Source organism: Pipra filicauda, unplaced genomic scaffold (genome assembly GCF_003945595.2).
Source record: "Pipra filicauda isolate LSUMZ 115617 unplaced genomic scaffold, ASM394559v2 scaffold874_size61936_pilon, whole genome shotgun sequence".
Taxonomy (NCBI): Eukaryota; Metazoa; Chordata; class Aves; order Passeriformes; family Pipridae; genus Pipra; species Pipra filicauda.
In genome coordinates, this window is record NW_024105058.1 from 11861 (window position 1) to 27621 (window position 15761).

Here is a 15761-nt window from a genome sequence, read left to right on the forward strand (position 1 = left end):
TTCATGGCAACGGCGGCTTCCGGTCCGTCCCGGAAGCGGAGCGGGTACGGCGGCCGGGCGGGGCCAGCGCGCGGCGGGGGCGAAGCGCGGCGGGAGCGGCCGGGACGATGCTGGAGGCGGCGGCGGCGGCGGAGCCCGAGCTGGACCCCGAGGACCTGGTGCATTTCTCGGTGGGAGACCTGCCCAGCCGCGGCTACGGCGTCATGGGCGAGATCCGGCGGCAGGGCAAGCTCTGCGATGTGACGCTCAAGGTGCGGGAGGTGTGGGGGGGACACGAGGGGTGAGAGGTGAGGGACCCTCCCGGTCACTGGGGGGGAACTGAGGGGGACTGAGGGATCCTGGTCCCTGAGGGGAGGGGTGAGGGATCACCTGGCTCCTGAGAGGGAGCTGGGGATCCCTCCGGCCCCTGATGGGGGCTGAGGGACCCCCTGGCCCTTGTGGGGGAGATGGGGGACCCCAATCTCAGAAAGGGCAGCTGAGGGACCCCCTGGCCTCTGAGGGGGCACTTGAGGGACTCCCCAGACCCCTGAGAAGGAGCTGAGGGACCCCTGTGCCCCCCTGTGGGGGGACCCCAGACTCTGAGAACGGACTTGAGGAACCCCCAGGCCCCCGAGGGAAGACCCCAGCCTGTAAGGGGAGACCCCAGGGAGGACCTGGGGGGTGACCCCAGTCCCTGAGGGAGCACTGAGGGACCCTCCCAACCTCTTTTCCAGAGGGAATGAGGCAGCTGGAGTCCCCTGGAGCCCCTTTGGTGGGGGATAAGGGGGTGGCTGAGACCCTCTTGGATGGGCAGGAAGGGGAGCTGATGGTCCCTCCTTCTCATGGATTTGGTAGTGGAGAGAGGTGGTGCTGAGACCCCCCCAAACCCCCTCAGTGGGGTGTCAAGGGGTCTTGGACCTCCCCAGCCCTGGTGGGGGGGGCTGTGAGGGCCTGTGGGTGGGGTTGGTGCAGGTTTATGGATCAAACTGCTCCCACCCACGGGAGAAGATTCCTTTCCTACATCAAAGAAATAATCCGTAGCTGTGGAAAATCCTCAGGATTGGGTCCCTGGCTGTGCAGGGAATGGCTGGGAGGGCTCGGAGAGCCAGGCAGGAGTTGCTGGAATCCCTCAGGATTCCAAACTCGGAGGAGTCTGTGGGGTGGGAGCAATGTTGAGTCATTCCAGAATTAGCTCTGAAGTTTAATTAAGTGGGAAGGTGCTTCCCAGCCTACTCATCCTGAAACTTTTCAGGGAGAGGAGCTGGAGAGGGTTGTGCCTGTCATGGAGGCAGGATGTGGGATAGGGAGCACCCCATGGATATAGGGGGCTGCTCCATCCCTGTGGATCAGCTGTAGCCTGCTGGGAAGAGGGACTGAGGGTGGTGATCCACCTTGGAAGTGGTTGTACCTTCCACAGGGTGTATTTGGGATAGCCTGTGCTGGAACCTGAGGGAATTCTGTGGCAAAACTGGTTTGGGATGGAGAGCACTGTTTTTTTTTTAGGATTAAAATGTGTATTGGTGTGAATCCCAGACTGGTTTGGGATGGAAGGGACCTGAAGGATCACCCAGTGCCACCCCTGCCATGGGCAGGGACACCTTCCACTACCCAGGTTGCTCCAGCCTGGCCTTGGACACTTCCAGGGATCCAGGGGCAGCCACAGCTTCTCTGGGCAACCTGTGCCAGGGCCTCCCCACCCTCCCAGCCAGGAATTCCTTCCCAGTATCCCATCTAACCCTGCCCTCTGGCAGTGGGAAGCCATTCCCCCTTGTCCTGTCCCTCCATCCCTTGTCCCAGCTCCCTCTCCAGCTCTCGTGGAGGTGTCAGGGATGTTGTTCCCTGATCTGGAGATCCTGACCTGCTGTTCCATGGCAGGGAAGAAGCCCCTCAGTGTCCGTGTTCTTCCCGAGGATTGTTTTCCATCCTGCCAGGATGGAAACTGCCCGGGCAGCTCTGTTTGCTGGGATTTGCTGTCCCTGCCTCAGGCCAAGGTACAAGTGCTCCCTGGGGACACATCCTGCTGGAATCCTGTGGAATGCACCACGGTCAAACAGGCAAGGAATATTCATCCTGTTCTCCGCTGACAAATTTAGGGGGGATAAAATGAATAACATCCTATTTATAGCTCCTGCTCCTGCCTGCCTGCTCGGAGCCAGAGGAGGGAGGTCCAAGTGCCAGGCTGGCACCTCCAGGAATCTTGGCCAAACTGTTGGAAGAGAGAAGGTTTGTGCCTTTCCAAATCCTTGGAGAGCAGAGTTAACGGGAGCCCCTCTTGTTGCTGCAGCTCCTCCTTCGGTCCCAAATTGCTCCAATGCCATTTTTCCATGACTAATTCCAAGACCAAATAGAAAAGTCTCTTAAAATACAATCCAGGCCTGGAAAATTGAAGTAATTCCAAGCTCTGGAGAGGCTGTATTATTTGTTCCATGTGCAGGCCTGTCACTGACAGGTGACAGTCCTCTTGGCTTCTCTTCCCTCCTAATCCCAGTTTTCCCAAAGCAGGCTGTTTTCCAAAGCAAACCCCCCAGACTGGAGCAGTTGCACCCCGAGAGCTGACACAGAAGTGGAGGAGCCTGTGGATCAGTGGAATTCCAGACAGCTCAGGCTGCCTGCCTGATTCCAGCTCCTTCATCCTCCCAGTGCTTGGCTGCTCTGCAGATCTTGGAGCAGGTCTGGGAGATCCTCCAGGAAAACCAGCCCAGAAGGAGAGAGGATATCTGTTTGCTTGGAGGAGCTGGAGACCTGCAAGGCAGAGAGCTGCAGGTTAAGGATCTGACTCCAGTCTTGTCATGCAGCAGTTGGGAGCTGGTTTGGATCGTGACAGGATGTGTTGGAAGAGCTGCCATCAGCTCTTCCCTTACAGAAACTGGGAGCATTTCTGCTTCTGGGACTCCATGAAATGTCTTTTTGCTGTCCTTGCAGGAGCAGGGCTGGAGCTGACCCCCTCGGGATGCTCCCTGTCCCTGGAGGACATGGAGGGACTGGGATTCAGCAAAGCAGTTCAGATCCTCTGAGTTGGCAGGGAATTCCCTGGGAATTTGGGTTTGTTGGACGTGCAAAGGGGATGTGATTTCTGCTTCAAAGCCATTGGTTACGTTATCATGGAATCCTGGGATGGTTTGGAATGGAAGGGATCCTTAAGGATCATCCAGTGCCACCCCCTGCCATGGGCAGGGACACCTTCCACTAGCCCAGGGTGCTCCAACCTGGCCTTGGACACTTCCAGGGATCCAGGGGCAGCCACAGCTTCTCTGGGCAACCTGGGCCAGGGCCTCCCCACCCTCACAACCAGGAATTCCCTCCCAGTATCCCATCTGGCAGTGGGAAGCCACTCCCTGTGTCCTGTCCCTCCATGCCTTGTCCCCAGTCCCTCTCCAGCTCTCCTGGAGCCCCCTTAGGCCCTGCCAGGGGCTCTCAGCTCTCCCTGGAGCCTTCTCTTCTCACCCACCAACACCCCCAAACCCTTCCCCTCCGGTCTCTTCTCATTCTCCATCCAGCCTGGATTTGTGCTTGGAATTGCCTGATCCAGGTGCAGTCCATGACCTCTCCCAGCAGAACCGTGCTGGGATGGGTTGGACACAGCTCCCCTCCCGCTTTGGCCTCTCGGTGACTCCGGTGCCAACGTCACGGAGAGAAGAGGATTTTGGGGAATGCTGGAGGTCTTTCCTGCCAAAAACTCCAGACTCCTCAGCACTGCGGGGCGGCGACATCAGGAAAACAATAGATGCCTTTCTTCCACCTACACCATTTTCCTGGAGAAAGGCTCCCTGTTCCCGGGAATTTGTTAACATTTGTGCTGTGGGGGTGTCCGGGAGCACATTCCTTTGGAGACGTGTCGGGAGGGAATTCTGTGACTCCTGGGGTCTGGAAGGATGCTTGCAAAGTTCCTTTTTCCTGGGAAGCAGCTTCCTTTCCCTTAAAAAAAAGGGAGCTAAAATTATCCACTGTAAAACAGAACATCCTGGAATGATATCAGGAGGAGGATGAGCTCTTTCCCACTTTCTCCTTAGACTTGGGTGATTCCAGCCTGAATCCATCAGGTAGGAAAGTGTGTTTGTTTGGTCCTGGGAAGGGAGATCCTTTGGCTCTAGAGGTAGGGAGCACTCTGGAAGCAGAAGACACGAGGATGAGCCGAGTGGACACATTCTGTGTGCTCACCCTTGGAAGTGTTTCCCATTTTCTACAGGAAAAACTTGTCCTTTGCCTGCAGCAAGAAATGGAGTTGTTCCTTCGGGACTTGCCACCCAGTGCTGGTGGAATGAACATAACGATGGCTTTGGAGCAGAGATCCCAATTTATCCATCTCCCTGAGGGCCCTCAAGCTTTACAGGAGCAGGTTCCAAAAAGAAGGAATCCCAGTTTTTGTCTTGTCCACAACCAGGAAATATTCCCGAGCTCTTTGCTGGTGCAGCTCCGTGGATGTCACTGCTCCCAGGGATCATTCCCAGTGCAGGACCACCCAAAAGGGTGGTGCTCCAGACATGAGGGATGGTACAGCTCTCATTATCCCATCAGGAATCTTGCAGGATGACTGTGGATGTTGGCTTTTGCAATGCCCAGGTGTGTTAGGGATAATGAGGCTGTTTGGGATGAGATCAGGGCGCTGCATCCCTGGAACTGGAGTGTGGGGGAACCCTCAGCCCTTGGACAGCACTGACATCCATTGTGTTGGGACTTGGAGCATGGAATCATGGAATGGGTTAGGTTGGAAAAGCCCTCTGTGATCAGCAAGTCCAACCCTCCCCCAGCACTGCAAAGGCCACCACTGACCATGTCCCCAAGTGCCACATCCACAGGGCTTTGAAATCCCTCCAGGGGTGGGGACTCCCCCTGGGCAGCTGTGCCAATGTGTTCCAACCCTTTCCATGAAATTATTTTCCCAATATCCAGCCTGACCCTCCCCTGGCACAGCTGGAGGCCGTTCCCTCTCCTCCTGTCCCTTGTTCCCTGGGAGCAGAGCCCGACCCCCCCCGGCTCCCCCCTCCTGTCAGGGGGTTGCAGAGCCAGAAGGTCCCCCCTGAGCCTCCTTTGCTCCAGGCTGAGCCCCCCCAGCTCCCTCAGCTGCTCCTGCTGCTCCAGCCCCTTCCCAGCTCCCTTCCCTTCCCTGCACATGCTCCAGTCCCTCCATGTCCTGTACTGGAGACCCCAGAACTTCCCCCTGGGATAATTTTGGATATATCTCAAGGGTCACTGGATGCATTTGAAGCAGGTGTTTCACTTTAAGAGGTGCCTGTTTATTTATTATTTAAGAGGTGCCATTTTTATTTATTAGAAAGGTAAAATGGGGTTGGAACAGCTGAAATTTTTGGCAACTTGTGCCTGGAGTTGAAATGAAAGTCAAGGAAAATGTTTCTTTTCTTGCACACTCTGAATGGGAACACTCATCCAAACAAACCAGTTGGAGCGAATTCCTTCCAGGCACTGGGATATCTTTTGGAATTTTAGAGATTAGAGACCTTTTCCCTTCACCTTTCAGGAATATCCAAGAAAAAAATGGAGTTTTTCTGTGTTTTGGGATGTTCGAGACACCTGGGAAGGGCTTTCCCAGCAGGATGGAGGTGTATTAATAAGAGCTATTTTGCTGGTGTTGCCAGTTTTTCCCACTGTTTATTCTTCCCATCAGTGGGCTGGGCCGGGAGCAGCTGCTGCTGGAATGGCCTCATCCCTGGGGAAGGGATGGAGCGGGAAGTGCCGGAGCTTGCGGAGCAGGTCGGGTGTTCCTGGGGGATGGAATGTGGAATGTGGAATGTGGAGTTTGTCACCGTGGTCAGCCAGGCTGGGCCTGGCCCCGTGGAAACCTTTCCCCATTGAGAATTCCCAAAAAAAAAACCCCTCCAGCACCTGAGTGTCCTTATTCACCTTGAGCAGCGCTGGGACATGGAGAGGTGACCAGGAGCAGAATTCCCAGGTGTGCTCACGTGGGAGTGAGGGAGGGAATGAAAATCCCATGGGCACAGGGAGGTTCTGTCAGCTCCCAGGAACGCTCAGCTTCTGGAATTGCTTCTTTTCTGGGCCTTTCTCATTAAATTTGGGGTATTTTAGTATTTTTGAAGCTCTGGCCAGGGTGGGGAATCTGCTCCACCAACATTCCTTCCTAACCTGAGCCAGGGATCGTGACCCTGAACTCCATCCCCTCATGGACCACGGGCTCCTTTGCCTGTCCAAGCACTCCTGACTCCTTCTCCCAGACATTCCCCATCCCACTGTGTGCACACAGGGAAGCTGATGGTGATTTTGCACCTATTTGGGGCTCAGCTCTCAGTTCTTGGAGCCTCCGGGATGTTTTCCCTGTGGTTTTGGATTAGGGGAAGGGATTGATCCACACCTTGATCCCTGCACAGTCACACACAAGTATCTGTGAGGGGTTTTTTCCATGAGCTCTAACAGTCCCTACCATTTCACTTCTGATTTTGCTCTGGGAATTAGGAATTCTGCAGAATCCAGGACAGCAGGATTGGTGCAGCGTATTCCAGGCACAGAGGAAGGGATTCAGGGATTCAGGGCTGCCCAGGGCAAAGACAAGGCTCTCCAAAAGTGCCTCTTTTTTTTTCCATCTGGCAGGAATTTTGCTTTGTAAACTCCCAGGAAGTTTGTGTTTGCTGGGTGTGCAAACCAGAGGCCCAGAGGGAGAGGGAAGGCACTGTTGGGAATCATGGAAATCCTCAATCCAAACAGCATTTGGAGATGAAAGGGGAGTGAAGGGTTTTGTGGAGGAGAAGGAATCCTTGGAGAACCTGGAATGCAGAGAACCTGCTGTGCCAGCTGGTTCGTCCCATAAAACAAAGCTCGAATGGGAACATTTTGCTTAAGTAAGGGGAAAAAATCTCCGATGGCCATGGAGTGGGATGAGTCAGATTACCATGGAAATTAGGGAAAAAGGCGCTGAACCGACAGAGAGAACTAATGGGAGCAGAGACCTGCCCAGAATCCTTGGATCCCGGCAGAGCTGTGCCGCCGGGAATCCCTGCTGATCCCTCCTCCTGCCCCTTTGCCCTGCTCCAGGTGGGGGACCACAAGTTCAGCGCCCACCGGATCGTGCTGGCGGCGTCCATCCCGTACTTCCACGCCATGTTCACCAACGACATGATGGAGTGCAAGCAGGAGGAGATCGTCATGCAGGGCATGGACCCCAGGTGACACCCCAGGGACACCCCCGGCGCTCGGGGGGGGTGCTCTGGGTGATCCCAGCAAACCCTGTGCTGTGGGTAGAGCCCATCCCAGCTGGAATCCGGTGGCATTCCCGCCCTTTCTCCCTGTTTTCAGCGCGCTGGAGGCTCTGATCAACTTCGCCTACAACGGGCACCTGGCCATCGACCAGCAGAACGTGCAGTCCCTGCTCATGGGGGCCAGCTTCCTGCAGCTCCAGAACATCAAGGATGCCTGTTGTACATTCCTTAGGGAAAGGTAAGGGGGGGGGTCTCTTGAGGGGGGTTTGGCTGCACCCCAACAGCAGCAAGGCTTTAGTCACCTGTGTGCGGCGTGGGAGGGCCGGGATGTCCCCTGCCAGTGGGATGAGGAGGTGTTTGGATCCCAAAATTTGTCATTTGTGGAATTATAGAATCACAAATTGGGTTGGAAGGGACCTTAAAGCTCACCCAGTGCCACCCCCTGCCATGGGCAGGGACACCTTCCACCAGCCCAGGTTGCTCCAACCTGGCCTTGGACACTTCCAGGGATGAGGCAGCCACAGCTTCTCTGGGCAACCTGTGCCAGGGCCTCCCCACCCTCCCAGCCAGGAATTCCTTCCCAACATCCCATCTAAATTTATCCTTTTTCAGCTTAAAGCCATTCCCCCTTTTCCTGTCATTCTCATTCCCTATAAAATAGCTTATCAGGCTTTTGAGGTGCTGAGACACAATAAAAGACCTTGGCCAGCCAAAGGAATTGATATCCCGAGCAAAATGGAGGGAATCATTCCCTTTCTAAGAACCCATCCGGGCAGGAATTGCCCTTCCTGCTGCTGTACATGTTCCAGAAAGGGAACAAAGTGCCTCAGCCCAGGAGCTGCACAGGAAACTGTGGCAGAGCCTTAAATTGCTCCCATGTTTTTTGATTTCCCCAGTGGTGTTTGGCTATGAGACTGTTCCAGCAGCATGATCTGGAAATGGAAAGCTGGGATATTCTTTGGAAATGCTCCACATGGATTCTCCACCCGTGCCAGGGAGTCTGACAGGTTTAGTTTCCCCAGCTTGGCTTCCCTGCAGCTGCTCAGTGTGTTCCATGGAGTGACATTAAATACACCCACCAAATACAGGGATTGGCCACCAAAATTCTCCCAGGAGCAGCCAGGTGTCCTAAGCGAGCTCCTGGATTTGAGTGCCCAGCTGTGAATTTGGGTAGTAACAGGAAAAGCAGAGGATTCTCCCCATCCCAGACAGCTGGGACATGGACACCGAGCTCTCCTCCTAAAGTGGAATTGAGATCTGGGACATTTTTGGGCAGCTGTGTTGTAACCAAGATCTGTGGGAGCCCTTGGAGTCACCCTCATGTGAGAGTCCCTCCCAACAGCACAAGGATGTGGAGCTGCTGGAGAGAGTCCAGAGGAGGCCCCGGAGCTGCTGCCAGGGCTGGAGCCCCTCTGCTCTGGAGCCAGGCTGGGAGAGCTGGGGGGGTTCCCCTGGAGGAGGGAAGGCTCCAGGGAGAGCTGAGAGCCCCTGGCAGGGCCTGAAGGGGCTCCAGGAGAGCTGGAGAGGGACTGGGGACAAGGCATGGAGGGACAGGACACAGGGAATGGCTTCCCAGTGCCAGAGGGCAGGGCTAGGTGGGATAGTGGGCAGGAATTGTTGGCTGTGAGGGTGGGGAGGGGCTGGAATGGATTTCCCAGAGCAGCTGTGGCTGCCCCAGAGCCACCTGGGTCTGTCCAGTGCCTCCTTGGCAGGGCTGAGGGAACATTTTTAAGTTGTGTTTGCCATCCTCTGGCTCTGCCGTGGATTCACCTGGAGATCTCCGTGGGGGTCAGTTCAGGGAGCTGGAACCTGCTTGTCTTGCTCCATGGAGTCATGGAATGGCTTGGCTTGGAAAGGAACCTTAAGGATCATCCAGTGCCACCCCCTGCCACGGGCAGGGACACCTTCCACTAGCCCAGCTTGCTCCAAGCCTCATCCAGCCCGGAACACTTCCAGGAACGGGGCAGCCACAGCTTCTCTTCCATTGAACTGACATTCCTCTTGCCCTCCTGTCCCCACTTTCCCCAGGCTCCATCCCAAGAACTGCCTGGGGGTGCGGCAGTTCGCCGAGACCATGATGTGCGCGGTGCTCTACGACGCCGCCAACAGCTTCATCCACCAGCACTTCGTGGAGGTCTCCATGTCCGAGGAGTTCCTGGCCCTGCCCTTCGAGGACGTCCTGGAGCTCGTTTCCAGGGATGAGCTCAACGTGAAGTCTGAAGAGCAGGTGTGTCCCTGGAGCAGGGTGGGGCTTGGGAGTGGGAATGGGAATGGGAATGATCCTATTCCTGGTCTGAATGAAGATGAGGAGAAGACAGCGGGGAAAAACAAGAGGTGGTAAACAGAGCTATGGTGGAAATGAGGAGGGAAATAAAAGGGAAGAATGAGGGGGAAAAAAGGGGAAAATGAAAAAAAAAGCAGAAAAACGGGAGCAGAACCAACAAAATGGAAAAACGAACAAACAGAAAATATCAAGGAAAGGCAATGCGGGGAAAAGCAAACGGTGGGAAAATAAAAAGAAAGAGGGAGAACAGAAGGAAAAGTGGGAAGAAGGGGGGGAAGCAGGAAAGCGAGAAAAATGGGGGAAAACGGGAACGAAGCAGAAAAACGGGAATAAAGGGATAACGTGGGAAGAAAAGGAAAAGATTGGGCAAAAAAAGAAGCCAAATTGGGGAAAACAGAGAAAACCAAGGATAAAGGGAGAAAACCAGGGGAAAGCAAACAGAAAAAAGTTGAAAATAAAGGGAAAATAGAAAGTAAAGGGAAAAGTGGAGAGAAAAGTGGAAAAAATAAGAAAAATAAGGAAAACTGGGAAGAATTAAGGAAAGAAAGTCAATGAAGAGCAAAAAAAGGTGGAAAAATGGGGAAGTGATGAAAAAATTGGGTCAGAAAGAGAAAAATACAGAAAAAAAAGAAGAAAAGTGAGGGAAGAGGGGGAGAATGGGGGAAAAGTGAACAGATGGATCCCTGTCATCCAACCTGTCTCCTGGTTTTTCATGGAGCAGCAGCATTCCCTTTCTCCTTTCCCAGTTTGCTGGTTTTTCTCAGTAAATAAACAGGATTTTGCTTCTGTCCCACCTCCTCTGCCAAAATTCTCTTCACAGCTCCTTCAGCTCCCTGCAAACACTTGTGTTAAATGTACAATCCCCCGGGATTGTTGCAGGATAAGTCGGAGGTGGAGAAAAAACCTCTATGGAGCCAGACTGGGAATGCTGGGGGTGTTCCCCTGGAGAAGAGAAGGCTCCAGGGAGAGCTGAGAGCCCCTGGCAGGGCCTGAAGGGGCTCCAGGAGAGCTGGAGAGGGACTGGGGACAAGGGATGGAGGGACAGGACAAGGGGAAATGGCTTCCCACTGCCAGAGGGCAGGGTTAGATGGGATAGTGGTCAGGAATTGTTGGCTGGGAGGGTGGGGAGGGACTGGAATGGATTTCCCAGAGGACCTGTGGCTGCCCCTGGATCCCTGGAAGAGTCCAAGGACAGGCTAGGTGGGGCTTGGAGCAACCTGGGCTAGTGGAAAGTGTCCCTGCCCATGGCAGGGTGTGGCACTGGGTGATCCTTAAGGTCCCTTCCATCCCAAACCACTCCGGGATCCTACAATTCCATGCCATTTCTTTTTCCATCAATCAAGTGGCGCCAGCAGCAAAACCCAAAACTCCCAACTTCCCACCCCTCTCTCCCAAGGTGTTTGAAGCTGCCTTAGCCTGGATCCGGTACGACCGAGACCAGAGGGAGTCCTTCCTGCCCGAGCTCCTCTCCAAGATCCGCCTCCCGCTGTGCCGGCCGCAATTCCTCACGGACCGTGTCCAGCAGGACGACCTGGTGCGCTGCTGCCACAAATGCAGGTGAGCCTGGGGCGCGGGGTCACAGAGGCTTAAATCTGCCTCTGCCTCCAGGCAGTCAGAGCTCCTCTTTAACTCCTGACTCACTGCATTCCAGGGATCTGGTGGACGAAGCCAAGGATTACCACCTCATGCCGGAGCGCCGGCCGCACCTCCCGGCGTTCAAGACACGCCCCCGGTGCTGCACGTCCATAGCAGGGCTGATCTACGCCGTGGGAGGGCTGAACTCGGCAGGTACCTTGCAGTGGAAAGGCCACGGGGAGCTGGGGAGGACCACGGGATGGGGAAATTCCCTCAGGTTGGAGCGTTGAGCGGTTCCTCCTCCCGGCCCTTCCAATGGAGCGCCCAAGGTGTGCCTGTAGTTTAACGTCTTCCAACTCAAATCCTGTCCTGATGAGGTTTATTTAGGGCACATTCTTGGTGTGTCCTTGCCTGGAACTCCAAGGAGGACCTGGAGGTGTCTCTGGGATGTTGTTGGGATTGTGGGATCACATGTGCAGTCACCACATATTCACAGGGGCCAGACCATGGTGTAAAAAGGGAACAGAAAGTGTTCAGGGAAACGTGAAGCAGCAACAGCACAGATGGGACTGCAGGTCTCTGCTGCCCCTTGGAGGGCACTGGAGGTGCCACTTCCACAGCCTGGGACTCGTCGGGGCTCCTGGTGCAGAGCACAGGAAAGCTGGGAAGTGTTCCACGATCTTTTGGAGTACTGGAGTGTGTTTTGTGGGAATTGTTCAGAGCAGCATCTCTGGGGGAGAACTGGGAAGTGACTGGGAAATGCCTCTGCCTTGGCTCTGTGGGAGCAGATAGGCTGGAACAGGATGTGAGGGCCCAGGACAGGGCACAGAATCCCAGAATGGTTTGGGTTGGAAGGGACCTTAAGGATCATGCAATCCCACCCCATGGCATGGGCAGGGACACCTTCCACTAGACCAGGTCCCTCTGGATGCCATCCCATCCTAGCAGAGCCCAGATGTTTTCCCAAAGAAAACCAGGGGTTCCCTCAGGTTCCCAGGGCTTCACCAGCTCTCCCTCTTTTAATTTGAGTAGCAAATTTTTACGCAGGCGACTCCCTGAACGTGGTGGAGGTGTTTGATCCCATTGCCAACCGGTGGGAGAAGTGCCAGCCCATGACGACGGCGCGGAGCCGCGTCGGGGTCGCCGTGGTCAACGGGCTCCTCTACGCCATCGGCGGCTACGACGGCCAGCTCAGGCTCAGCACCGTGGAGGTCTACAATCCAGAGACGGATTCCTGGTCCAAAGTGGAAAGTATGAACAGCAAGAGGAGGTTCGTGCAGCTCCCCGGGGAGGGACCTTCGGAGCAGCGGGGAAAAACGAGGCTGGAGTGCTGGGGGTGGTGGCCACCGACGAGGAGTCTGTGTGTGGGAGAGGAGGGAGTGGAGCAGCTTGGAAGCAGGTGGGATTTGCTTGGCTGGTTTCGGGATGCTCATGCTGATTTTGGGTGCTGCTTGTTGGTGAGAAGCAGCTCAACAAAATTCCGTGGGTATGTCACGGCACGGATGGAGGAGGAAAGGTGTTAAGACCCAAGTGCCACATCCTCAGGGCTTTGAAATCCCTCCAGGGATGGAGACTCCACCCCTGCCCTGGGCAGCTGTGCCAGGGCTGGGCAGCCCTTTCCAGGAAGAAATTGTCCCAGTATCCAACATGACCCTCCCCTGGCACAGCTTGAGGCCGTTTCCTCTCATCCCGTCCCTTGTTCCCTGGGAACAGAGTCCAACTCACCCGCCCCGGCTCCAACCTCCTTCCTGGGAATTACAGCGAGCCAGAAGGTCCCCCCTGAGCCTCCTTTTCTCCAGGCTGAGCCCCCCCAGCTCCCTCAGCCACTCCTGCTGCTCCAGCCCCTTCCCAGCTCCCTTCCCTTCCCTGCACACGCTCCAGCCCCTCCATGTCCTTTTTGTCCTGAGGGGCCCAGAACTGCCCCCAGGATTTGAGGTGCTCACAGCAGTGCTCACAACCTGTGAGACTCCCGGCTTAGGTGGGACTGAGCCATTTGGAAGTGAATCCAGGGAAAAGGAGGTTCTTTGGGATGACAGAGGAGATGGCACAGGGGCCAGGCAGGCTGTGTTGGGGTCAGTGTGGCAGCACCTCCAGCCTTCTCACGGGGTCCTGCCGTTCCTTGCAGCGCCATGGGAACGGTGGTGCTGGATGGGCAGATCTACGTGTGCGGTGGATACGATGGGAACTCGTCCCTCAACTCCGTGGAGTCCTACTCTCCAGAGACAAACAAGTAAGAGCCTTCCACATCCTACAGCTTTTCCATGAGTTTTGTGCTCATGTGCCATGGGCACCACAGGGCATCTGGGCTGTGAGAGTGGTTTAAATAAGGGGTGGTAAAAGGAGAGTTGGTGGAAGCCACTCCTAGAAAATCGTGGACTCTGGGGCTGTCCCTGACCTCTGCCCTGTCCCTCCAAGGTGGACAGCAGTGACCCCCATGAGCTCCAACCGCAGTGCCGCCGGAGTCACCGTCTTCGAGGGCCGGATCTACGTGTCGGGAGGGCACGACGGGCTGCAGATCTTCAACAGTGTAAGGCTGGGATCCTGGGAACTCCTCAGCTTGAGGTTGGAAAAGCCCTCTTGGACCGTCCAGTCCAACCATTCCCGGGCACTGCCAAGGCCACCCCTGACCCATGTCCCCAAGTGCCACATCCACAGGGCTTTGAAATCCCTCCAGAGATGAGGACTCCACCACTGTGCCAGGGCTGGACAACCTTTTCCAGAAAGTAATTTTCCCGATATCCAACCTAAACCACTCCTGGCACAGCTGGAGGCCACTCCCTCTCCTCCTGTCCCTTGTTCCCTGGGAGCAGAGCCTGACCCCCCCCCGGCTCCCCCCTCCTGTCAGGGGGTTGCAGAGCCAGAAGGTCCCCCCTGAGCCTCCTTTTCTCCAGGCTGAGCCCCCCCAGCTCCCTCAGCTGCTCCTGCTGCTCCAGCCCCTTCCCAGCTCCATTCCCTTCCCTGGACACGCTCCAGCCCCTCAGTGTCTTGTCACGAGACGCCCAAAACTCCCGGAGGATTGGCGGTGGTGCCTCAGCAGCGTGGGGGGATATTCCCCGGGCGTTTCCCAAGCCGCTCTCCCTGACGTCCCGCGCCCTCCCTGCCCGCAGGTGGAGTACTACAACCCGCACACCTCGTCCTGGCACGCCGTGTCCAACATGCTCAACAAGCGGTGCCGCCACGGCGCGGCCGCGCTCGGCAGCCGCATGTTCGTGTGCGGCGGCTACGACGGCTCGGCCTTCCTGAGCGCGGCCGAGGTGTACAGCTCCGGGGCCGACCAGTGGTACCTGCTGGTGCCCATGAACAGCCGGCGCAGCCGCGTGTCCCTCGTGCCCAACTGCGGCCGCCTCTACGCCGTGGGCGGCTACGACGGACAGTCCAACCTCAGCTCCGTGGAGATGTACGACCCCGAGAGCAACCGCTGGACGTTCATGGCGCCCATGGTGTGCCACGAGGGCGGGGTGGGCGTGGGCTGCGTCCCCCTCCTCACCATCTGAGCTCCGGAAGGTTCCGGGGGGACTTTGGGAGGGGGGGGGGTGTTTAGTCTTCAGCGAGAGGTTCGGAGCGTGCCGGGATTTCCAGGCGCTCGGCGCGAGCGCGGAAAGACTCGATGGAATGATGCCCATGGGGAGGTTTTTGGGGTGAAGGTCCTGGAAGATCAAATGTGGTGAGTTTACGTGTGGGGAAGGACCCCTCGGCCTCTCCCGGAGCAGTGGCCAAGCGGATCCATCTCGCTGTCCATTTCCCTTTGGGAAGCACTGCCATGGGCCGGGGGAGAGGGGGACAGGCTTAATTCTGACATCAAAACAGCCACTGGAATGACTTTGGAAAATCCATCTGCACCTTCTGGGAGCACCAAACCCACCTGAACCCCCCGAGGGGCGTCGTGGTCACACAGGGGGGTCTCAGAACAGAACGAACCCAGCGCTGTCGGTTCCAGGTGCTTCTTACACAAGACCCTCCCAGCTCCTCGTGCTTTCCTCAGCTCGATGTGGAAAATTTCTCCACAGGAGCCACAGGATGGGGAAACCAGGAAGAGGAACAGGTCGGTTAAACCAGCAGATCGTTTTGGAGAGGGATGGATGTGAACGACTCCAACAGCCTGAGGGTTTCAAAATGGGGAATAAGTGATCAAGATGTCCTTTAAATTGAATACTGAGATGTTTTCCAAGACCAAGAGGCAGCTTGGAGAGGAACAGCCAGGATTTTTTTTTAGGAGAGGCAAGAAAGAAACGTGAATTTGTTGTGCTCCGCTGGGAAAGGTCTTTTGTGCAGTGGGTTTTGTGCCAGGAAACTTTGGAATGCTGGCAGAGCCAAAGAGCTGCCCGTCAGCAGCTTCCCTGCATCAGCCCTTCTCCTGCATGACCGTGATCCGCCGTCCCTCCGGAGCGCTCCGTGCCCGGCTCTTCCCGTGCCAGCCCTCGGCACAGCCATACCTCCTCCGGGCAGGAATGTGACACTAATCCCAGCAGCCAAGGGATGGGGGGCTCCCCCCTTGTCCTGCCCCATCCCAGCGTTCCGGGGGGCTCGGAGCGGGATGTCCACCCCAACCCCCTGCCCCTGCTCATTCCTGACTCCCAGCGTCCCTCGGGATCGCTCTGGGTGTACATGTCATGTCTATATTGGGGTACTGTGTATATTTTGGGGTCTATAATGAGCATATCTGGCTATAAATGTGATCTATCAGTTCAGATCCATTGCTTCCATCTACTGTCCACTGCTGGCTTCCTGGGGGTGGGAATTCCTTTGGGCTTTCCATG

General features: G+C 56.1%; 1 protein-coding gene across 2 annotated transcripts; it reads left to right on the forward strand.

Moving 5' to 3' along the window:
- The first annotated feature begins 65 nt into the window (after nucleotides 1-65).
- On the forward strand, nucleotides 66-15694 carry KLHL18 (kelch like family member 18). 2 transcript variants are annotated; one of them, XM_027730131.2, is made up of 10 exons: nucleotides 66-251; nucleotides 6982-7112; nucleotides 7243-7383; nucleotides 9174-9372; nucleotides 10826-10986; nucleotides 11081-11217; nucleotides 12037-12274; nucleotides 13130-13234; nucleotides 13420-13531; nucleotides 14112-15694. In XM_027730131.2, exons 1-10 carry the CDS (start codon nucleotides 108-110, stop codon nucleotides 14496-14498), a joined length of 1755 nt encoding a protein of 584 aa, XP_027585932.1. In that variant the 5' UTR covers nucleotides 66-107; the 3' UTR covers nucleotides 14499-15694. The 2 variants fall into 2 exon arrangements, with proteins under 2 accessions (XP_027585932.1, XP_027585933.1); XM_027730132.2 differs by having other exon boundaries at nucleotides 12052-12274.
- Nucleotides 15695-15761: the final 67 nt, after the last annotated feature.

Coding starts and splice junctions, on each gene's coding strand:
- KLHL18 (XM_027730131.2), top strand. CDS start 108: ATGCTGGAGGCGGCGGCGGCGGCGGAGCCCGAGCTGGACCCCGAGGAC. Junction 9,373..10,825: donor ACGTGAAGTCTGAAGAGCAG/GTGTGTCCCTGG, acceptor CTCTCTCCCAAG/GTGTTTGAAGCTGCCTTAGC. Junction 10,987..11,080: donor CGCTGCTGCCACAAATGCAG/GTGAGCCTGGGG, acceptor ACTGCATTCCAG/GGATCTGGTGGACGAAGCCA.